Genomic DNA, 23813 nt, shown 5'->3' on the forward strand with positions numbered 1-23813 from the left:
GTGGGACTGAACCCACGAGCACAAAAACCTGACCAAGTGTTTCCTCACTTCCTCGGGTGCTGCAATCCCAGCCCTGCGGGGCCAGAAGTGAGCAGCACAAAGGAAGTGCTGTTTATGAGCCCACTGCCTTACAGGCTGTCCTTTTGCACCCTGCAGAAGAAGCCGGTATGCAGAAGGCTGAGGAAAACATAATGGCACGAAGGCTGCAAGTTGTTCTTCCTGCAAAGGATGAATGCTGGCCATCCCCGTTGCCTCATTCACGCTGACAAGGTATTTTGTGTCAGGGGGTCAGGATGTGGTGTCAGCACACGTATACACATGTGCTATAAAAAGAAAGCTGCTATTGGCATGTGGCCAAACTGGGATGAGAGCTGAAGTTACTCATAGGCACATAGGACAGTTTTGTCTCACAAAAGCCTCTCATTCTCAGCTTCTGCAGCCTCAGGAGCCAAGTAGCAAAAAAGACACGGGCTGTGTGGGATGTGCAGAGGCTGCTACGGGTGCCCAGCTCTGGTTTTCTGACGCCTGGGAGCCGGGCACACATGCTGAAGTTGCTGTGAAAACGGAACTTGCTGGGCAAACCAAGCACTTGCTGCATTATATATGAGGTCTGTCATCAGATGGCATCTGGTAACATTACACATACAGAAAGTGTGAGAAAGCCCAGAGCTGCCCTCATGAAGAAAATGAAACCCTGGGATGCCCAATGAGGAAAGTTCAAGAACTCTATGAACACTCTCTCAAAGCCCCCTGCACTCTCCCCACCATGCGTGGCTCTTCATCCCCAAACACCACTCCAGCACAGCAGGTTAGACCTTATCAGTGTGTCACCACCCACACAGCTTATCAGATTTTCTTCTTCCTATAACTCACTCTTGGCCTAAGAGTCCATGTTGCAACCAGCAGCTCTACAGCTGAGGAAAGCAGATAAGACTTCCTGCAGGGCCAGGAGCTCTGCTAACCTGCCAGACAGGAGACGTGTTGAGCAATGGCAAGAACGTCAGCTCATCCTCAACACAAAGGCTGGAGGGGTGTGTGTGAAAGAAAAGCTGAAAACTATTCAGCTGGTACCAGCCTTGTAATTATTTCCTATACCAGGAGTCCACTCTTGAGGATGATTCAGTCATGTGATCATAGAATCGCAGAATCATTAAGGTTGGAAAGACACTACGATCATCAAGTCCAACCCCAGCCCACCCCACCATGCCCATGTCCCTCAGTGCCACATCTCCACAGCTCTGCACACCTCCAGGCATGGTGACTGCCCCACCGCCCTGTGCAGCTGTGCAGTGCCTCCCTGCTCTTTCTGAGAAGAAATGTTTCCTAATATCCAAACTGATCCAACTTGGTACAACTCGAGGCTGTTCCCTCTCATCTCATCGCTGTTAACCTGGGAGCAGAAGCCGACCCCCACCTCACCACCGCCTCCTGTCAGTGAGTTGCAGAGCAGGGAGGTTTCCCCTGAGCCTCTTCTCCTCCAGACCGACCCATCCCAGTTCCCTCAGCTGCTCCCCATCACACTTTGTGCCCCAGACTCTTCACAGCTTCATTCTTTGGATACTGAGTGCGCCGAGCTGGGGCTGGTGAGGATTGGAGCACTCGGTACAACAGCCAGGTTGAGAGATACCAACAGCACTTCCAGAGACATCCCCCACTGCTTCTGGAGCGGGAATTCTCTTATGATGAAGATATTCCATACGGCACTACCCTATGCCTTGTGAGTCCCTCTCTATCCATAAATGCCTTTGCAGCAGGTGAACCTCTGGCCCTGCTCCTGTCCCTGTCTACCCAATGAAGAATTCCATGGGATGTTGTCCTGACAGACCACCACTCAACCACAAAGACAACAGTGAGAACATCAACTGTCAGTCCTCACCAGCGATGTGAACAAGGCTGAGGAGAAGGGACTGTCTAGTGTTAGCATTAGATCTTGCTAATACTGGTGAGTCCCATCTGTTTCCTTTCTGTCCAGAAGGAAAACAATGACACCAAGAGGGACCAAACACTTGAGAACTCAACTTTTCAGTGTCTTTTCTTGCTTCCCTCCCCCTAGGACCATTGCTGCATAAGTCAGCAGCCCCATAACCTGCCATTACAAAGGGTCCCTGCAGCAGCCTTTCCCCAGCGAAGCCACAGCTCCTCTCACTGCAAGATCTCCTGGGGCATCATGAACGAAGGGCAGGCTGGAAGTGCAGCCCTGTTCCCCCTGGCACAGTCTGGCAGTGAGTAATCTCTGAACAGCACTGGTTAACATGCTGCTGTGCTGGGAGCAGTCCTACCTGCCCAGACTGTTCCCTCCTGACCTGGTGCATGCAGTCACCTCTCCGGCACTTACAGCTCTTTGCCACATTCCTCTCGTGCTGGAATCATTTGGGGAGCAAACCACCCTTGGGCGACAGAGAAAGTCAGAGCAGTGTGATTTATAGCTGTTCCAAAAGCAGCAGATATGAGCCTTTTAATGAAGAGGTTTAACCTTTTTTTTAAACCTCGACTTTGAACCAGAGCTGAACTTCTGAAACCCACCTGACTAAAACCATTTAGTCATAATGACTGAAATCACTGTGAAAACAGCCTCTCCTCTGTGAATGTTTGCTTATGGCAACGGAGATCCGGGGCCATCCCTGCCTTGGGGAGGGTGCAATGGGTTCTGAGTCCTCACGTCAGGGCTGAGTTTTTCTCAGTGCCCTATGTATTGGTTGTTCCCTGGCCTCACCCTTCCAGCAGCTCCAGATGCTTTGTTTCTCCCTTCACAAATGCTGCATTACTGCCTGCACCAAAAGCAAGACCCCTCCCTTAAAAGCAGAAAGGGCAAAATCAAACACAGCAGCTGGCATCAGAGGGTCAGGACACCCCTCCCACCCAGCTGTTTGCCCAGCAGCCTGGTCACTGGCACCCTTTGTGAGCAGGGACCCACACTCACAGTGTGCAGCATCCTTCTCCAACCCCGCTGACACCGCTCATTTTCCCAAGCCACAATGCATGGGGGGCTGTACTGAGTTTCTGCTGTGAGAAGCTGGGGCAGACTGAATGCCTGCCCCTACTGATAGCTGCTCTCCTAAACCTGCTCAGAGCAGCAAGCATGCTGTTACCTCTGCCTAAGCCCTGCAGCTGAGCAGCTGTGCTAACAGGCTGTATTCAGGCACCTGTAATGGTTCTGCTTAACTCCTCCCTGCTCTGTTCCCGGCTCCCAGACTATCTGGGCACTTGGCAGGAAGGTTGCAGCTCCTAAGGAAGCAGCCTGGATTTGATCTTTCCTACCCAAAAGCAAATCCAGCAGGGTGGATGCCTGGGAACTGTCTGGAGCCAACTGCTCAGAGCGACCACGCTGTCTGCAGGGAGAGGGCAGGGAAATGGTGCCTTGGACTGGGAAGGCAGTGGTGGCAGCGTTCAGGCTGGTCAAACTGGGGCCGCTGGAGAGAACTTCCTATCCATGGCAGTGGGGCAAGGACTGAGGGACACAATGTGTTTAAGTTATGCTGTTCTCTCTAATCTCTAGCAAATATACAGCAGAAATATAGACCCCAAAAGACAGAATGGGAAACTAAAAAGCATCCCTGTGGCTCCCTCTGGTCTCCTAGGGATTGAAATTGCTTGAGACATCCAGAAAAACATGTCCCTTCATCCTGGAGCCATCACAGCATTGCTGAAGAACTTGACGCATGTCGCAGTTGAGAGCACCCAGGCAGTAAACAAAGACCTGTGCTTTCACATGAGGATCCTGCAGGCCTGGCCTACAGATGGCTGAGACAGGGTTGACATCAGCTCCCCAGGGAAGAAGCCTTTGCCTACAGTACAGTGTCAGTGCTGGGGGAGGATGCTGGGGTGCAGAGAGGAGCAGCCTGCAGTCCTGGGAGCGCAGTGCTGCCTCCTCCTGGGGCTTTCCTGCCACAGGGCCTACAGCCAGCAGCTCAGCAGCCCCACTGGACATCCCTACATCTCACATCTGTCTGTCTTCAGCAGGAGCTGAACTGGGTCTACAAAATGCCCTTCTGTCCAGCAAGTGCCTCTTAGAGTGAGGCCTCAGCATGCAGATCACAAAGAGCATCAGCGGTCATGTATGGGACGTGGATGTCACCAAAGTGGAAGAGACCTCGGTGGCACCATTCCCTGCTTCTTAGGGACACATATTCCAGCTTGAGGTGAAGTTGGCTTTGCAATGAGAGGCACTAAAGGCCCCTTCCTGCGGCCGTTGGCTGCCCCTGCCCCGGGAGCGCTGCCCCTCTGGCAGGGCTGGGGCCACTGACCATTTCTCTGCTGGTTATTAGATTGTTCACGGCTCTCAGGTTTGTTTGAATAAGCTCTTTTGTCCTAATAGAGCTTTCCCACGTCTCTTCATTCGCTCAGCAGTCGCGTGTCCCGAGTCAAAGAGGAGCTGTGGCCACAGATTCCTAAAGGAACTTTTTTCAGAGCAAGACATCTGCGTTGGAGGGAATCTGCAAACATCTGCCACGCTTTCCCCATTTCCAAGGGCCTTTCTTTCCGTCTTAAAAACTGCAGGAACAGATGTTAAAAGTTGTTTTCTTTCTACAGGGTGTGAAATGCAGACAAATAGCAAAAAAGAAAACTCTGAGCGGCACTGACCCTTTTCCTTCTGCTTTTTGTGGAAAGCCCGGGAAAAAGGGAGGCTTTGTTTGCTATGGAGAATCCCCTTTCAGCGAAACCTGGCAGTGCGAAATGCAAAAGGGAAGCGGGAATTTGCAAAAAGCTCTCTCTTTAATGCTCCGTGCTCATTTGCATGTGCCTGTTTGGGCCATACAATCCCCAGCACAGATGTCAGGCTTCCCCTGAAAGGCAGCACGGCCCTCCCGCCCGCGCACCCCCTCGCTTGGAGCATAAAGGGTTCTGCCCTGAATGAGAGGTGTAAAATAACTGTTTACAGCAAAAGCTGCTCTTCTTTTTCACGGAAATGCTGTCTTACAAATGAACCTTGAAATGAACTCATTGCCAGCAGAAACCAGTGAGGCTCCGTGAGCAGGGGGCTTCCTAGAGCCCTGAACCTGCTGCCCAAGGGAGGAACGGGCATGGGCTGGGGCTGGGGTTGGGTACCTCTTCTGGTGTGTCTCAGAGCCTTTGGACAATACTGCATTCTCAGACACCTCTGCAATGCCCAGCTGAGCCAGGAACAGAGATGGCCTTGGGCAACCATGGGATGGTCGCCCAAGATGGACAGTGCCTCTTCTGTGTGAGGTGTTGCTGGTGGGGGTGTGCTTTAGGAGCAGGGAAGGTGACTTCTCTTCTTCTCCACCAGCAAACCAAACCTGGCTAGAAGTCATGCAGCCACTTCTCCCGATTGATTGGAAAAAACCTGCAAAAAACAAAAGTATCTTAAATGTTGGGGTTTGGCAGATGTGAAGAGCTTTCACACCAGACAGTGGAACATCCTTCCATTTTTTGTGCAGGGGACAGACCTGATACAAGGTGCCCATTCCCACTCCAGTGCTGCATCACAAAGAACAAGATACTAACTGTCCTCTCTGAGAGTAACAAACACCCATCTCAGGCTCTCCCTCATGCACCCCTGCCAAGTAGGATGCTTATAAAACCGGGCAACTGCACCCAACACTTGCATCTGGCTGACAAACAACCCCTGCCTGCACGATAACATGTCTGGGGACACATTTTCTTTATAAGCCCAGACAGTGCTGAGTGCAGACATGCTGGAAATGTTTGCATTTACACACAAACAAGCACACACACCCACACACACAGCGTTTAAGTGCAGGACGCAATGTCCTCGCTCCATTCCTGGGGTACATCACCACCTACGGCTGAAGGGGTGGAGTAAGGGCTCTGCAGCTGCAGAGTTGTGCTGGGTGATGGGAAATTCCAAGAGTGGATCCCGAGGGCTTTTGGAGCTTCTAAACCAACACAACTTCTTCCTGTCCATTTACATAAGGCGGCGCATTTGACACCAACTTGAAGGGCTTCACCTGGGTGACTCTGTAGGACGCTGCCGGATCCTGCGGTTAGCAAAGCAGTTGTCAGAAAGCAAAAGCACAGCCATGAAAAATGCCTTCATGCTCCCCCTCAAAACCAGACAGAAGTAAGGAAACATAAAATCACGTTCCCATTCTGTGCCAAGCCTTCTGCAAAGGCCCCTGTGCTTCTGCACTAGCATTTCAGAGGGCTGAAACAAGCAGAAACACACCCTTCACCCAAAAAACAGCAAATGCAGCATGAAAAGGGGGAAAACAAACAAGTAAAAATCCCACCGAATCAACAGGACTGCGTTCACCTCAAGGTTGGTTTGCTTCTGCAGCTGTCTGCAAGTTTAATACTAAATAGCACACAGCAACAACAAACTAGACGAGCTCTGTATTCCCTGCACATAGCTGTGTGCAACAGAGAATTCACATCCTCGGGAGGTCTGTGAAGTGCTCTCCCTGGAGGGTTTCTGTGATGGGAGCGAAGTTTCTATAGCTGCCTGCTGTCAACACTTTTTAATCGATCACTATTATCCTGCAATAACAATTCCTGCAGGAACTGGTCAATTCTCTATTGCCTGGGTTGCCAGTACTCTATTATCAAATTAAGAGGCTGCTTCAAGGACTGAAGATGCTCGAAGCTCAGGCTGGCAGGTAAAAAGCAGCGCTGGCTCAGGGGGACACAGGGGAGAAGAGATGCAGAGACACGTTTTCCCAGGTGTAACTCAACTGGGTCCCACCATTGTTTCCCTCCCTGGGAATCTGTGCAAATTGAGCAGGAGCCATGCAAGCTGCTCCGAGCACGCCCGTTTTGCTTCTCTTCTTCCTTAACAAAAGATCCCTACAAAGCAAGGCTTTGGAGGCCGGACATCTGTCGCCGTTTGGGGGGGCCGCCGCGGTCATTGAAAAGAAGCGGTGCCCTGTCAGCTTTGATTGATGGTCACAAACCTCTGGGCTCGACCCCTCGTGTGGGAAAAGAAGTCCCGCCAAGGCGAGTTCCCTTTCACATGCTAATTTTGGGTTATAAATACAGCGGAGGAGCGGAGGAGAGGCAAAGCGCCCGCCGGGACTGGCAGCACCCGCTGCCCGAGTGCCACCCGCCCCGTCCTGGCAGCGCAGGGCGGACAGCTGGATTACAATGACGGCCGCAGCCATGGCCGGCGGTGCACACAAGCTGCCCAGCACCAAGGAGGAGAGGAAGGTAGGAGCCCCGCGCAGGGATGGGTGCTGCAGATTGCTTGTGGGAAAGAGTGGTTTTTTTTCCTCTTACTATAAAGAATTTTTCTCTGAATTTAACCTGTGTAAATTTATTTTCTGCTTCCCTTCTCTGCCTTTTGGTTTCTGTTGGGTAAATTCAGGCTAATAGGAGTGGAAGTAAGAGAATTCAGAGCTAGCATGACCCAAAGGACAGGCCCTTACCAGAGCTGGAGGCTCTCCATCAGTACAGACCTTACTGAGCGTCATGCCATCCCGCACTGGTTGCACACTGGGATGTGGCTCTCCCAGCTCATGCCAGCCCCAAGCTGCCCCCGTGAAACCCATGCAGTCCAGTTTCTTCCGTTCTCCACAAAAAATAAATTATTGCAATTCATCCTCCTCCTGTTTAGGAGGAAGTTTTTCACACAGAGGGTGGTGAGGCACTGGAACAGGTTGCTCAAGGAGGCTGTGGATGCCCCATCCTTGGAGGCATTCAAGGCCAGGCTGGATATGTCTCTGAGCAGCCTGGTCTGCTGGTTGGCAGTCCTACACATAGCAGGAAGGTTGAAACTACATGATCATTGTGGTCCTTTTCAACCCAGGCCATTCTGCAATTCTCTGATTCTTTGATTCTCACCTGCAGTTAAGGAAACCCCTAATCGAACGGAAGCGCAGGGAAAGGATTAACAACTGCTTGGACCAGCTGAAGGAGACCGTGGTTGGTGCGTTCCACTTGGATGTAAGTGTTCATTTTGATGCAGATTATGTCCCTCTGCTGATGGAGACTGTTTGGTTTTTGGGGGGATGGGAGAGGGTCTCTGTATTTTGTGAAAATCCCCAATTACCTCATGGCTTCCCAGCTCATGAACTCTTTCTTTATTAGCAGTCTAAACTGGAAAAAGCAGACATCCTGGAAATGACTGTGAAACACCTCCAGAACATCCAGAACAGCAAGCTGATTGGTAAGTGCCCCTTCTCTGCAGCCCCTAGGGCACAGGGCTGCACATTCAACCCCCAAGCAGCTCGGCCAAAGCCTCTTGCAAACGCCGCGCTGCTGCTCTGGGCTGGCTTTCACCGCTAGATGGAGAGATGGAGCTGAACACATTTTAATCCACGGAAGATTTTCCTTCCAGCGCCTGTTTCTCCTTTTGTTCCGTTGTGGCTCTGCCTGCCCACGGGCAGCAGGATGCTGGGGGCTGCCCGCTCCCTGCACCCTTCCCCGAGCCCTGCAAACCACGCACATTCCTGTAAAGCATTAAACTAAGCTCAAATCCATGCAGGAATCAATCTGCCTTCTCCAGAAGTCAGTATCTGGCTCTTAAATAATAGGTGTTTCTGCATCTCCCGGTGTCTTTGAGGGGCCTCTGTGAGCACAGCGGCAGACTGGCAGGGGAATGCCTGCTAATACCCTGTGATATCGCTGCCCCAGTGGGAAACTCCACCAAGAAACCCGAGTGCTGTTACCTGCTCCAGCCCCGAGCCTAGCACTGCTCTCCCTCACACAGAGCTTCTGTCCCCCCAGAGCAGCAAGGCACTGGCCTGTCACAGCCCCACAGTGGTTTTGGTAGGAAGCAATAGGAAGCAATAGGCCCTGCATGGGCCAAAGCACACGGGGACCTGCTGAATGTGTTGAAGTGGGATGGCAGGCTTTGCACCCTTACCAACTCCAGTTGTCTCCTGTTCAACGCAGCTGACTCCAAAGTGGGCCTTGAAGCTCAGCAGAGGTACAGCACGGGATACATTCAGTGCATGCATGAGGTCCACAACCTTCTCCTCACCTGCGAGTGGATGGACAAGACGCTGGGGGCACGCCTGCTAAACCACCTGCTGAAATCCCTACCCAGGTCTGGAGAAGACACCTCCAAAGCAGCATTAAGTTCTTCGAGCCCGTCTCAGCAGCCTCTCCTGACTGCAAAAACCCCACTGAGTCCTAAAGGGAATACTCCCAGCACAAATCCATCTCAGGAGCACTTCTACCCAGCGGACCACAAACAGGCTTTGAAAAATTCATTCCAACCACCCTCGCTGTCGGGTTTTGGCCAGGTCGATGCTGTGCCTCCCAGACAGGTCCTGCAGCCCAATTTTTCCCATAATAACCCTAGTATGGGGTCATTAGATATGTGGAGACCATGGTAAAATGTGTTTTCAAATGTTTATCCTAACCTTAGACACTCTTATGTATGTATCTTATAGATATGTTTCTTTACAACACTTGTGGAGCAGGTCTGCTCCCGTAGGTGTACTAAAGACCAGGGTACTTCAAGCCGAAGTAAACCTATGTGTAGCCTGCATTATAGAAGGCTGCTATTATTTTGTATTTATTTAATACATCTAAATTATTGTATAGAATCCTCTCGTGCTCTTTAGTGTATATTAATTATATAATGTTCTTGTCTTACATTCCTAAAATAATTAATGTTCTATCAATGAATATCAGATGATGACAACAACCCTCTCTTGCACCAAGCTCACCTCTGGGATCTCATGCAGCAGCTGACACCACAGAACAAAGCAGCAAACAGCTAATCTCCTTATTTTTGTTATTGTTACAACTATTCCTGTGCAACCATGGGAGATTTCAGTTCTGATTCCTGTAGGAATGCTGCAGTGCTGAAAACACAAAGGGAGAGACTTAGTTTAGACGTTATAAACTGTTTAGAAATATTCTCTGTATTGCTCAGTGCCCACACATTGTTCCTGAACATACTGACACAACTGTTCAACGAGTGAGCTATGCGTATGTCACCTGTAGTTGCATTTAGAGATTGGTTTTGTTTATTTTCTAAATAAACTCTTGGAAGATAGCGACTGTGTTTCTCCCATCCTCCTTCTGCCTGCTCTGAACACAGTTGATGCTTTGAATAAAAGCAGTGTACACACACACACAGAATCACCTGGATCATGGTAACGTCTGTGAGTGACAAAAGAAGTCGGGAGCTGGGCTTGGTCAACCTGCAGCAGTACTTTGGGTTTGACTGCAAGAGCACTGCAGATAGACTCTGACAGGCAGAAGGCCAAACTCCCTGCAAACTGTACCCATCAGAGTGGGACAAACCCGCTCAGCTCGTGACATTTGGTCTCAGTTTTTCAACTCAAAGGCAGTTGAAAGCTCTTCACAGTTACAAGAAAACAAACACTGCTTATACAAATTAACGGCCACCCAGTTCAGAGGGGCTAATTATGCAGCGCCATCTATTTGATGATGCACTGAAAGAGTGAAAACCATCACCTCTGATTTAGCATTCTGTTCTGCTTAGCAGAAAAAGGCAGCAAAGCCGCAGAGGCTCACAGGTTGTGATAACAGGCAGTCAAAGGGATCTTGGAAGAGAAAAGACACGAAAGGCAGGTGGCAGAGATTACCACACACACCGCTGAGGTCAGAGAAAGCTGCATGTGACCTGAGCACCCATTGCTGCACTGCTACAGGAACCTCCTCTGCCCAGAGCTGGGCCACAGGACAGGTAAAGCAGCAGATCCCAACCCGGAATAGGGCCTGAAACTCACTGCTTTCTTCTCGATCATTTTGGTAATGCACCTTATCAACCTGTGGTAACCTCAGCGCTGTGCTGGGAGAGGGGCTAGGAAACACTGCTGTGCTGCCAATGTTCTCCTGTGTTTTGACAGCACAGACATAAGAACATACTTTCCCCTAATGCTGTAAATCCCCACTGACTATAATTATCAGCTTTGGTTACTGCACTGAAAAGAGATCAGTGAGAAATACGTATTTCTCCCCATTTCTGGCTGTTTACTCTGCATTTGGACATACTTTGTGCTCAGTGGGTTTTATTATTTCCTGTTTCTAATTGGTGCTTTTTTTTTTTTTTTTCTTCTTTCGTGGGTGCAGAGGGAATGGTCACACAGCAGCTGGAGAGAGCTTTAAAAATAGCAAAGTGAGACTGCAATGCTCGGCCAACAGCCTCTAGTACACGATGCTCATTTCTCAGTGCCTTCTTTTCCATCCAAGGGGCTCTTTTAAATGATCCCACGTTCCTAAGTTCCTGGTGTGCCTTTGCACACCAACAGCTTTCAGTAAAGAAGGTGTTTCTTTAAGAAGGCAGATTACCCCTAACCCTTCACACACATAAAGTCAGCTGCTACTTGTGTTTGACAGAGGAACCTGGTTATTGAGTTCAGATTCACTGGGCTTTATCAGAACCAGAACAGTACAAGAGCAGTACTGCTTCACTCTTTGGTACGGGCACCTCCTCCCCAACAACCAAAAAGTGCTGTCAGCTGTACCATCTCTCCGGGAAATATGTGTCCAAACATCTGCACTGGGCTCTGGCAGCAGTGCCTCCTGGCTGCTGCTGTGCCCCATTGCAAGCAGGGCTCAGCCTCAGCTCTGCACTGCAGCACAGCTCCCACCGGGGGCTGCATGCAGAAGGAATGACAGGTTTGAAGGCACAGAGGTGCCACACACTCAGATCTCAGCCCTCAACCCAATACACACAGTGGAAGCAGTCAAGACATGCACCCAGACCAGATTGCTCAGCATGGGTTCAGCCAGGCAGACCTGTTTACTGAAAGCAGCCTCCAGCTGTGTCCAACCTCACACAGAGCATGGAGCACATGGGCTGGGACAGCCTGCTGCCTGTCTGAGCTTTGTGCCCTGCCAAAGTGCTGCTCCAAATGCGTATTTGTGAGCTGAGAGTTAAGAGGCCAGTCCCGATGTACACGGGGAGTGGCTTCTGCTCCCAGGTAACAGCCATAGGGCGAGAGGTGATGGCCTCGAGCTGTGCCAGGGCAGGATCAGGTTGGACACTAGGAAAGAATTCTTCTCAGAAAGAGCAGTGAGGCACTGCACAGCTGCACAGGGCGGTGGGGCAGTCACTGGAGGCGTTCAGAGCTGTGGAGATGTGGCACTGAGGGACGTGGGCAGTGGGCACGTTGGGGTGGGCTGGGGTTGGACTTGAGAACCTTAGGGGTCTTTTCCAACCTTAATGATTCTGTGATCCTATGATTCCTATGTCCTATGAGGACAGCTGGACCTGAAGCTCAGGACTCCCATGCAGCTTCAACACAAAGCAATTAAAGATTTATGCAGTAATACCATGAGGTAGACAAAACACTCCTGTACACAGCAGCTCTGGTCATACAAACTGCATTCCCAGAGCAGCTCTCACTGAAACCAACAGGAGAACTCCCACTTCTTTCTCAGGAAATGGGACTAAAACCTTTCCCAAGTGGGAAGGCACAGAGGCTGACGGGTATATAACAGACTCATGACTGCTCAGCACACAACCCAGGCTCTGCACTTTCCCTTACTTCTCCCTTTGCTCCAAGGACACCAGAGCAGCCCCCGTCTGACCACGCAGTCCCACAGTCACTCCCAGCAATCGGGCCAAGCTGCTCCAGGGGCTGAGGAGTGGTACTGAGCCCCTGCACACTGTTACTCATGGTAGCTGAGCACTTTGCTTAAAAAAAGAAGCACAAGCCACATTCTCAGAGTGCTCACTTTGTGAGAATGAGGCTACAGACTGCTGCATGACCTCTGCAGGACCTGCAGAGGGGCTCCTAATCCTCTGCACTTAAAAGCAGGTGACCCTGCAAAACCCTTGCAAAAGGAGCAGAACACTGCCAAACTGCTTTTAAGTACACAGCAGTGATTGTTAGTGCCAGCAGTTAGATAGCACTGTACTCCTGAGGGGAAGCAGGACACCGAAGACTTCAGCTTCCCTTTATATGTGTCACTATCTCACAGCTTCCCATGTATACATTCCCATCCTAACAGAGCCTTACTCATATTTCATCTCACGAGATGTAACGTTGTGCTGAGAACCTAACCCAAAGTCAGTCACATTTGTCAGAGCTTTCACACACTTATGAATAAAGTAGCAGAACTGAAACCAGCTCTGGATCTGTGCTGCAGAGAGATGTTGTTTGTACATCTCAGCCCTCTAAGAATGCAGTTTGCTGCCCCAGGCACTAATTGCAGACGTACCAGAGCCTGGGAACTCTGTCTGCTTCTGGGACTGCTTTGGTCCTTGCATTGGGTGTCACCAATCTTTCTGTGCATTTGGAGTTAAAGAGCTTGTTAGAACATTTCCGTCACGTTTTCTTTGGCTAACACAAGAAATCAAATGGATTTTTACAGCTCTCTTCAGCCCACTGCCTCCTGTCAGCAGATGGGCTCTGCCAGCACCCTAATGGGATTACATGGGGTCCCGGCCAGGCTCTGAGGAGCCATCTGTCACTGCCCAGAACACTGACCCCACTGAGGCAGCACCCCCAGCTCCCCCTTAGCCCAGAGCTCGATGTTTTCTCCCCTGCACACCAGGAGTGATGCACTCCCTTTGGAAAGCTGTATTTTCTACCTTCTGGGAACTGAGAAGGAAGAGATAAGCATTCCACAGAATAGCAGTTTCGCAGGACAGAGAAGGGAGCCAGCAGAGCCATGGCTGAGCTCCTTGTGCCAGAGGAGCTCCCACTGCAAGGCAGAGCCAACCTGCACACTGGAACTCCCCTGGGTCCGTCTGGGCTGTGGGAACAGCCACTCGGGAGCAAGCACAGAACCCCAAGCTTCCCTACCCCTGCCCTACTAACACTTAGCCTATGTGAGTGCAAAGAACAAAGCAAAACGCTCCAAGATACGCACTCTTCCCACTACAAAGGCTGTGAGAACGAGCAATCCACATGGGATAGCAGTCGCATCACCTCGTGCACTCCTGAGAAGTGCTGAGATATCACTTTGATAGGTGTGAGAGGAGAACCACCCGGTCACTGACCACAACCAAAGCAATACCCAGACAGACAGGTTCTCCCAGCCAGACATCCTGCGGTCAATATTCCCTTGGGAAAAGCAGCACGGTGCCTCCCGGTGCTCCCTGCTGCTCAGCACTGCACGCAGGAACACTGACTGGGAGACCACTGCAGCAAGCCAAACCTCTGCTTTCCTCGGCCATAACATATGAGGGAATCTGATGAACCTGGGGAAGAAAGGCAAGAGCAAGCTTTCCAACACAGACCCAGATCTTGAGAGGAAAGCTCTGAGCCCCTCAGCTCAGCTTGTCTCCTCCATAAAGCTGGGCTGGCTGTCAATAGCTCTGAGCCGATGCAGTTATAGAGGAGCAACACAGAGTAGTAGTGAAGGGACTGGTATGGGCCATGGGACATCAGTCTTGTTCTAAGCCCAGCTCTCACTTCCATCTCTCCACACCTGAATATTTCTCATCTCCTACTTGGGAGAGATGACTGCACTCATCTTTGAGATCTCTAGATGAAAAGCATTAACAACATGCCAAGGGTTGCACAGATAAAAGAGGTGAGGCAAGACTTTAGAAGCACCTCTCCAACCCACTATCGTATGAATCATGTCTCCTCTGTCATTCTAACTCCAGCACTCACCTCTTCAAAGTCCATCTGCACAAACATACTCTTGTTACTGCTGGAGCCTTCCTCCAGTGCTGGCAGTGCAATTGTGTGTGATAGAGGAGATCAGGTGGCTGAATAAGCAGCTCTTGAGGCCGTTACATCTATTGTGCATGGTTCTTAAGGGCCTCCAACCAGACTGAGCGAAACCTGTGGCCATGTGCGTGGCTCACGGCTCCCCAGAGGACCTGTTGCTGCCACCCCATTCTCCACTGTGGTGAGAGTACACTTGGTGCAAGCTCAGATCAGAGCATCTGATTTAGTTTCAACCAAAATAAACCCCGTCTGCATGCATGGAAACCATGCAGCATGCAGAGAGAGCAGACAATTAGGAAATTTGCTTCAAAACCACACAAAGGCTCCAAAGAAAAACACCAGTATAGCTGGAGCCTACGTGCTCACAATTCCCATTGGTTTTCTAGGGAAACATGGCTACTCTAAACTAGGTCTAAAGCATTTCTGTAAACTTTTGGTTTTACAGCTTCAATCGCAGCCCCTCAGGGAGGAATTCACACACCTTCCACCTTTCATCCAGTTGTCTGTGTCTATATCCAGCTCCTGGCACACAGATCAGAGAGGCCTCACCCAGCATGCAGGCAGGCATTCCCTTCCCTAAACAAGGGGCAGGCGTTGCTCCAGCTGCCTGACACCCCCATCCAGAAAGTCAGCCCACGCTACTGCTGGGTATCAGAGCAAGCCTAAGAGGGAAGGATCTGCCTGCCAAGGGCTCACTGCTCCACCTAAACTGCCACTGGGACAGCAGTGAATGTTTATAAGAGCTGAAAAACCTTTTGTGGCAGCTATCCTGATGGGAGCAGGCTTATGCTCACGTGCCTCAGTGCCATCCCCAGCCAGAGATCCTATGTCCTACAGCTGTGATGTGAGCTGTCAGTGGTGATGCCCTTGTTCCATGTGCTTTCCCAGCTTTGACAGTCCTCATTTCAGCCTCATCTCCACTGCACAGAAAGGCAAAGGGCTGAGCAGGAGAGGGTTCTCGCTGCCTGCCCTGCTCAGAGCCAAAGAACATCTGTGGCTGTGTTGAGACCCCAGGAGCTCACGTTGCTGAGCAGCATAGGGCTGACCTGGTGATGGCCACCACACCAGGGCTCTGCACTCTGCTGATACGCCTGGCTGCCATCACTAAGATTCCTTCCAGTACATGTGAAATGCCCCTTTCCATAAATATATCACTGCAGTACGCATTTATTTTAAGGGACATTTCAGCAACTCAACATCTAACAGTTTCCATGGCCCATGTAGTCCACATGTGTGTGGCTGGGTGTGTGTATATACGTCTGAGTATTTTCAGATAAAAGAAGGCTAAAAATGCAGAGTATTTCTACATTCCCCTGCTTCTCTAGCACCCTCAGAACCATCAGTTCCTATTTAGCACCCTACTTAAACACCTAAAAAAAAAAAATCCTTCCAACAGCAGTTGTTTTGCACCAGCCATTCCCAGCGACAAAGTGCAGTGTGTACACATTATATAAAGGAGACACTGCATTCCTCCTGGGAGAGATAACAAGCCACGGGGGAGGAATGCTTTCCCCAGCATGTCTGTGCACGACCTGAACCCAAACACAACCAGCATGCCACTAGCAGCTCCCCAGCAGATGACTCCCAAAGAGTTTGAATGAGAGGCAAAGTGGTGTAAAGGATCAACCAAAATGTTCCTGTGCAGACAGAGTACAGAGGTGGAAAGAGGTCACTGCACAGCACAGGCTGGGGGTACACCACTGTTTTAGGATGTGGGTTCTACATAGAGCTCAACTTAGGCTTTGGATGCTGAAAGCTCTGGTTCTGGGGCGCTCTTTGAATTGGCTTAGGAAGCAAAAAAACCCTCAGACTATGGATCATGGAGACAGCAGTGACTGAACAGGAGATGCAGTGCAGCGGTTGCCAATCAATTGATATGCATCCAGAGACTCACCTGCACTTACCAGTTTTGCTGGTGCATCCCTAATGTTGAAACTCCCCACTACAGCAAAATTGAGGACTGGAATCTATAAATCAGACAAGTAAAATCAGCCTCATTTACCCAGCACTTTCATGCTGGTATAACTGGAAGGGATTGTGCAGTGAAGCGGTGTCATTACAATAAAACAAATAAACAAACCTTTACCACCATTCTGTGCCAACCAAACTTTAAAGTGTGAATCTGCAAACCAGAGACAGAAGATCATTGCCTGTGAAGAGCTCCCATCTCTGGGGTGAAACAGAGAACCAGCTCTATGCAGAAGGTGCTTTGGCTGAGGTTAGCAAGCAAAAGTACTGTAAGCAGATGGCAATGGGGGAAGATGACAGAGAAATAGAAGAGAGCTCTTAGCGTGATGTTTTGGCCACTGTTACTCCAGGACTTGTGTATTTGGTCTCTCTGAGTTATGGGAGGTATGTGTTAGGTATCTGGCAGCCAAGCCAGACACCGGAGTCTCCCTGTTTGCACCATTCCTTGAAATACCTGTTAAGATGTAAGAAAACAAGGTTCACTTGAGATGAGACCAGAAGCCCACCTAACACAGCATCTATTGCTGATGGGTGTAGGCACAGAGTGAGGCAGAGCGTGTGGAGCTGCTGTTCTACAGCACAGCCCTCTGCTCCCAGCAGGGAAAGGACTGCCCTGCAGCACCTCCTCTCCTCACAGCCTGCCCTGAGCTGCCCGGCCTCAGCGTGAGGGCAAATCTCTCCTTCTGGACAGGACTACATCCTCCCCAGGCACCCAGATCTTTCTGATGCAAAGCAAAAGCGAGTTCAACAGTCAGAGCACGTAATAGCTTGCTCCTTTGTTAATGGTATCCATTTGCACAATGCCTAATTACAACCCCTGTATATTGAAATTGGAGTTAAGCAGGGCCAAAATCTGAAGACTGTGGAGACTTGAATTTCAGAGCACTAATGCTGAGGTTCCTATTTTAAGTCTGGTCAGATTTAGGGCTGTCAATCAAAGGGTCACGTTTGCCTTCAAAGGCTGCGGTGCCATGAGGAATTTCCTGGTGCTGAGCATCCTGGCTTAGCTGCTGTTCTTTAGCAGGATGGAGCTGGAAGGAGGAAGCTGGGGGACCAATCACCTCCATCTATCAAATACTCAAAGCTCAGTGCTCTTGTGTGGGGGATATAAAAAAGCATTCACCCTAATCTCATTTTCAAAGTAATGGTGTTGTTTTAACTTCGTCCCCCTGGAGAGGGTATGCGACAAAGCAGAACCTCAGCTGTTGTAAAGCCATGAATGCTGGTGTCTGCAGCTTGAAAAGCAAACCCATCGCCTCCCCTGCAGATAACACGGGCCTTGTACCAGGCTCATGAGCTCTTTCCAAAAGCCATCTGTAAATGGAAGGCATGGCAAAGGCCCCCAGTTCTGAGGGAGGGAGCTACTCCCCTTCTGCCAAGGTGCAGTGAACCATCACCAAACTTCTGCCTGCTGAAAGGACTCAGGGGTTCTGGTGTTGGGGACTGCACAGCTTCAGCTCTTCCCACCCCAAATCCAGACACAGGGCTGGAGTTCTGGCAGGCAATTTCCACTGGGATTTGTGAACTGCAAGGCAAGGCCCAGAGATACTAGTGGGGCATTCTTTACACTCACCCCACTGACACAGTCCATGGGCACTGCTCCTGCTGCCTCCACCTCTGAGCAGCCCCAGCAGTTTCCCTGTGCTATAGGAACAGTGGCAACCTCAAAGCCAAGCAGCCTTGCAGGCTTTCTCCAGAAAGGAGCATCCAGGTGAGAAGCATCCCACCTAATGTGGACTTCCCCCAAGGGAGAAAACATTAAGGAATGGGCAGGAAAAAACGGAGGCATGTGGAGCTGGCTCATGCTCCTACCACCACTTCTGGGAGGCTCGATGCCTGCATGTGGGGCTCCCAGCTGCCCTGCCAGGAACCCTTTCCTCCAGCGTTTTCACCACACCTTGTGATCCTAACATTTATTCTCTTTTGCAGATCTGCACCCACATGGAGCACAGCTCACCTCATCTGCCTGAAAGCACTTCTCAGGTCAAATCAACAGTGCCTAATCTGGAGGGAAAAGAAACCAGTTCAGAGCTGAATTGGCAGTTTGTCTACCTCGCTCTTTCCCCAGTCTGGGGGAATTTGGGGTTCTGCACAACTTACTCTACCATACAATATACATGATGCTCCAGGTTCCCACAGCAGCTCAGCCCATCGGGAGCCCCGATTTGTCTTCTGTTTTCTTTCATTTGTGTTACACAAAGACAGATTTGTAAATAAGGAGGTGAAGTGTCTCCTGAGAGAGGTGCAGCACAGCAGAGGAGGGGAGGAGGAGCTCCATGCCAGTCTCTGAAACTTTCATCTTTTTGCCTGGAAATTTGGCAAGGCCAAAAGCAATGGTGGGCAGCAGTTGTGCTGGGCTGGAGTCGTCACACCTCCGCAGCAGTATCCGGAATCAGAGCGCAGCAAGGGGCTCATCTGCAATGGTAGCTGCTGGGGGATATCCTGATGGGGAAAGGGTTTCTGTGTGGTATGGCAGTCTGTGTTTGCAGGAATACAATAACCACATAAATACACCGGGGACTCACCCAGCTGGCGGAACCGTGGCCGTCTCCTGCAATTATACCTGACATACGAGAGATGGGATGCCAGCTAGCACCTGCCCTGTGTTTATACAACAGTGCAGTACGACAGCTGCTCTACGCTCCATGCATCCTAGACTGCTTGCAAGGTAAACAGACCAAGTACAGGATAACCTGAAATTGCAGGCAGCTGAGGGCAAGCCCTTGGTGCTGTTGCCATCTCTGAAAAGGAGGGGTGCAGGCACAGGACCTTTATCAGCGTTGGCAAGGTTCTCTGAGAGAGAGCTACCAAAACGCTGATGTCTGTGTATATTTTCTTCTCAAGAAGCCACATCTCTTCCTTCTTTTCTTCAAGTCGGTGCTGTTTGCAAAAGTTAAGTGAAACCCTGAAATCATGCTGAACCAATTGAAAAACAATTGACAGCTCTGCTGGAAGCACTGATTGCAAGAGATAGTGGTGCCTCTAAAAGCTGAGCAGAGCCAGATTTCAGTGCCAGTGATCAGTGCACACAGTGCAGGCATACACAGCTCCACCTGTAGCTCTTTACAGAGCAGGAGCTGGGTGTTAGGGCTCCTGTACTGATGGTGCAGGAGGTGAGGAGTGCTTTGCTCCATTCTCCTTAAAAGAGAAAGCAGGAGAGTAGCTAGTGCAACCTCAAGCAAAAGCTTGCAGACTTTCCCCCTGCTATTTTTAATTGCTGTTTGAATGATCAGTTATGATCAGTTTCTTTCCCATCCTCCTCTGCACTCTGAATCAAGTGAAAGGAAACTGCTCCAAACCTCAGTGATTCCTCAGGCTTCAAACCATCACTGGCTTTATGTAGGGCAGTTGTATCTGAGGAAATGAAGGGTGATAGAGAGAAATTACATAATCACAGAATCACTGAGGTTGGAAAAGACCTCTAAGATCCCCAGCTCTGACCCCAGCCCACCATGTCCACTGACTATGTCCCTCAGTGCTGCATCTCCACAGCAGACTGGCTCTGAGCAGGCTGGATTTCACCAGGCACACTGAGCTGCTGTGTACAGTGCTTAGGCTACATGAAGCCCTGTTAAATGCAGTGCTGCTGAACTCAGTGAAACTCTGGGTAACAGAGTACTCACAAATATAGCTGCCAGAATGTGTCTTGCTGGGAGATGAGACAAACACCCCATGGATTTCCACGGGACCACAGAAAACTTGAAGCCAGAGCTGAGGTGTGAGAATTTCAAGACAGACAGCTGATTTCAGTGCGTACCTTTAGTGCTGCATCAGAGACAGATTTCATCAAGAGACAATGGGAGGAACTGAAAGACAAAAACCAGCAGCAAAGCATTTCCACGAACAGCAAAGCCACAAGTACCTACAGCCCTGCACCACGTGTGTCCCCTGCTCCCTGAGAAAGGCTGTGCTAGCACTGCTGCTCACCACAAGTGGAACCTTTCTTTCACCCCGCCACCTCTTTTCACAAACCTGTAAGAGTTTAATGCATTACTCTGCCTTTGTGCCCCATGTAGCTGAAACTGCCCCAACAGGTTCCAGTCACTTGGGGTGAAGGGAGCAGAGAAACTTTGGAGGGAGCACACACACGTACACACATGTGCATGCATGGCATGGTGCAGCTGCGCTCGGCTCATTTCTTTAGATGCTTGGGCTAGGAAAGAGCAAGCAGGGGCTGCACAGCACCAAACCCATCTGCTCAGTGCAGCTCCTGGGCACATGGATGGCTGAGCCCCAACAGGAGCGTGGCAACAAGCCAATTGCTCCCACTTCAAAGCTCTGCGCAGCAATCAGATTGTCTGTTGGCTTTTATTACACTGCTATTGCTTGCGTGGTGAATTCCATACGGGGAATGTAACGATAGACAGGCCAGGATTGCCTTGCCAATGGTAAAGTTCAGGTACAGTGTGTAGCCAATAAAGAGTTCCATTCAGAAATGGCAGCTCTCGGTTCCAGGAGACCTGGGGATCTCAGAGGTCTTTTCCAACCTTAATGATTCTGTGATCTCTCCTCCACCTCTTCTCCACAGGTTGGAAGGAAGAAAGAACAAGGGAAGGGGAAACAAAGAAATGTCTTAAGAAGGGAAAGGAAAAATACAGCAGCAAGGAACCGTGCAGGAGAGCGGCAGAAGGGTGGGTTGTGGCTGCATGTGCCGGCTGCCTGCCACGTGGCTGTGGGGAAGTCATGGCCTTTCTCCACCTCACTTTTCCAGTCTGTGGAATTATTTAGATAACAGTATTTGCAAACTAAAGAACAAAAGTACTATATAAAACAAGTCTACTTAAGCCCAAGTGGCTTCTGTTTGCTGTATTTAGAAAAGGGCCCGGTTCTCTCTGTATCTTTCATAAACAAAACACAGCCAATCATCTTCAGCTAAAATTAAAGACTTGTTTTCTTTGACAACAGCTCTGACACATCTAAAGCCCCGCAGTGACCCTAAGGTGTAAAGTAACCTGTCAGTCCTTGTAGTGTTACACCACTGAAGGGCACGGCAAAGGAGATAACAGCCTTCAAATACTATGGAGAGCCCAGAATTGCCCCATAGCAACAAGCAGGTGGTGAGCGAGCCTGAGTATTTGGGACTTCTGCCATATCCGTTAGAAAATGACCCCATGGGCTAACATCACCTGAGTTTTCCAGGGCAGTTTTCCTTGGTCCCTTTGAGATCTGGGGACAGCTCTGCACGGCCCGCCAGCACCCTGGGATTGCTGACATGGCTGGGGACACAGCAAGAAGAAGTAAACCCACCTCTTCCAACCCCCACCTCTCCCCTGTGCTGCACCGAGTCTAGGAGTTGCCGCACTTTTGCCAACTCACTCATCTCCACTTATAGCCCTATAGAGGTGGCAATGCCCAGCTGTGCACATATGTGCCTTGGCACAGTGAGGACATGCCGTGATGTCTTCCTAAGACAGGCTGGGACTCCTTGGAACTCCTGGGGCACTGATCCAACCAAGACCAACACTGTTTGCATTGACATAGCCTCAAAAAAAGCTGCAAATATGCCTTGCTTTGCTGGAGTGACAAGTTGGGAAAGAGAGCAGGAAATAAGGGGAATGCCCAAAGGCAGACAGAAATGTCTAGATGCTTAATCAGCTTAGACTAAATAAATCAATAGGCACTAAAACAGAGGGGTCCCCATGCAGCAGACAGAAACCTGCCAGAAGGACTGAATGTGTAACCAGCACATGAGCAGCTCTCTGTAAGATCTAATCTGAACCAACCTGAAGCAGCCCCAAATGATGCACCATCTGCTCAGGGCTTTTCATAAGGATGCCATGGTTGGTGGTGTCAAAACCAGCGGACACACCAAGGAACATCAATGCAGAGCACAGCCCTGAGGCAGGCAGGGCTCAGCAGCCCTTCTAAAAGGCTGTGACAGAACTGTGCCTTCTGCTTGATCCAGCCTGGAATGTACCAGTGACACTGTATACACAGAGGTGTGAGTGCTGCAGTAGCGCAACAGCTCTCTTAGAGGATGGAAGGAATGGCAGGATGGATGCTAGACAGCAGCTGACAAATTGTTCAACAGATGAAATGGCTGCCTGGAGACAGAAGAGCAGACATCCAATTTTAGTGCCCTGACAGAACAGTGCAGCAGTACAAAAGCTCTGATGCAGTTTCACAAATATCTCCGGTACATTCCCAAGCAAAGGATCACTCAGGCAGATCACAGCAGTACGCTCACATCACACTTCTGAAGTTCACCTGCTTGGTGTGGTCTCCAGAGGCCTCCCATCAGATGCAGGATGCGGCCAACACGAGGCTTTCAACCCTCACCCATCCGAGCCCAACCTGAGTGCCTGAGGAAGGGGCAGCACCCTCTGCTTTACTTTTCCTCTTGTCAGATGCTGCTGCAATGGATGCTGTGCTCAGACCCTGTGGGCAGGCACCACAGTGCTGCCTGCTCCTGGAGTCACGTTGCAAACCTAGCTTTCTTTCTGAATGGTTTTGAAAGGGGTTAAACCTTTATGGGGAAGATGAGAGAGATCCTGCATTGCTTAGCAGGAAGGCTGTATCAGTAACGGCGCTGCTAATAACCAAAATTACACTCGCGGCTCTGGCTGGATGTGTTTCCTCTAGCTTACAAGATGACTCAGTGCAAGTAAAACAAACAAACAAACGCTGGAACCAACCAAAAGCTTAATTAGAGCTGTACAGCAGTTGCCAGAAAAGCCCCCTGCTGAGATACAGCCCATCCTGGCAAAGGCAGCAGTCTGTCTGCCCAGACAAACCACATCCCGGGGCAGCGGATGGGCAGGAGGGCACCCCTACAAGGCACCCTGCGGGGAGAGCAGCTGCTTCTTTCTACCCTCCAAAAACGAGTGGCTGCACTGTGAAAACTCAGTTATGCTCTAGCAGTGCAGGGCTGCAGGGAACACACCTCTTCTGGCAACATGGGTTTTAAGAGAGAAATGCAAACGTTTCACAGGTTCTGATGGAAAAGCCGGAGCAGCACTGCTGTCTGCAGCACGGCCAGGGGATGCTGCGAGCGCCTGCCTGCTCAGCTGGGAGAATGCACAGAGCCTTCATGCCTGGCTTGCTCCGCTGATCTGATTCAGTGCTGCAAACAAGGCAGGCCTTGTGAACTGCAGGCATTTGTTGTGTTTGAGGTGTGTTTTCTAAAAGCTTGTTTCCAGCTACATTAAAATTGAATAACTTGGCAGAGAGTCTATAAAGACAGCATTTCAAGGCATACCAAGAAAGGAAGGCAGTTAATGCAATTATGCTGATGGTAAAATGCTGAACTTAATTAAGTCTTCAGCAGTGATGATATACTTGTGATTATTAAGCTCAAGATCTGCAGATAAGAGAATG

At 50.2% G+C, this 23813-nt stretch overlaps 1 protein-coding gene across 1 annotated transcript; it reads left to right on the plus strand.

The window, feature by feature from the left end:
- Positions 1–7062: 7062 nt before the first annotated feature.
- LOC306949972 (transcription factor HES-5-like) lies at positions 7063–9257 on the plus strand (the record flags this gene model as incomplete). The annotated part of the gene is made up of 4 exons (XM_079540043.1): positions 7063–7125; positions 7765–7860; positions 8005–8083; positions 8812–9257. The coding sequence occupies 4 exons, from the start codon at positions 7063–7065 to the stop codon at positions 9255–9257; spliced, it is 684 nt and encodes a 227-aa protein (XP_079396169.1).
- Positions 9258–23813: the final 14556 nt, after the last annotated feature.

This window comes from Tetrao urogallus (assembly GCF_951394365.1).
Source record: "Tetrao urogallus genome assembly, chromosome: 9".
Taxonomy (NCBI): Eukaryota; Metazoa; Chordata; class Aves; order Galliformes; family Phasianidae; genus Tetrao; species Tetrao urogallus.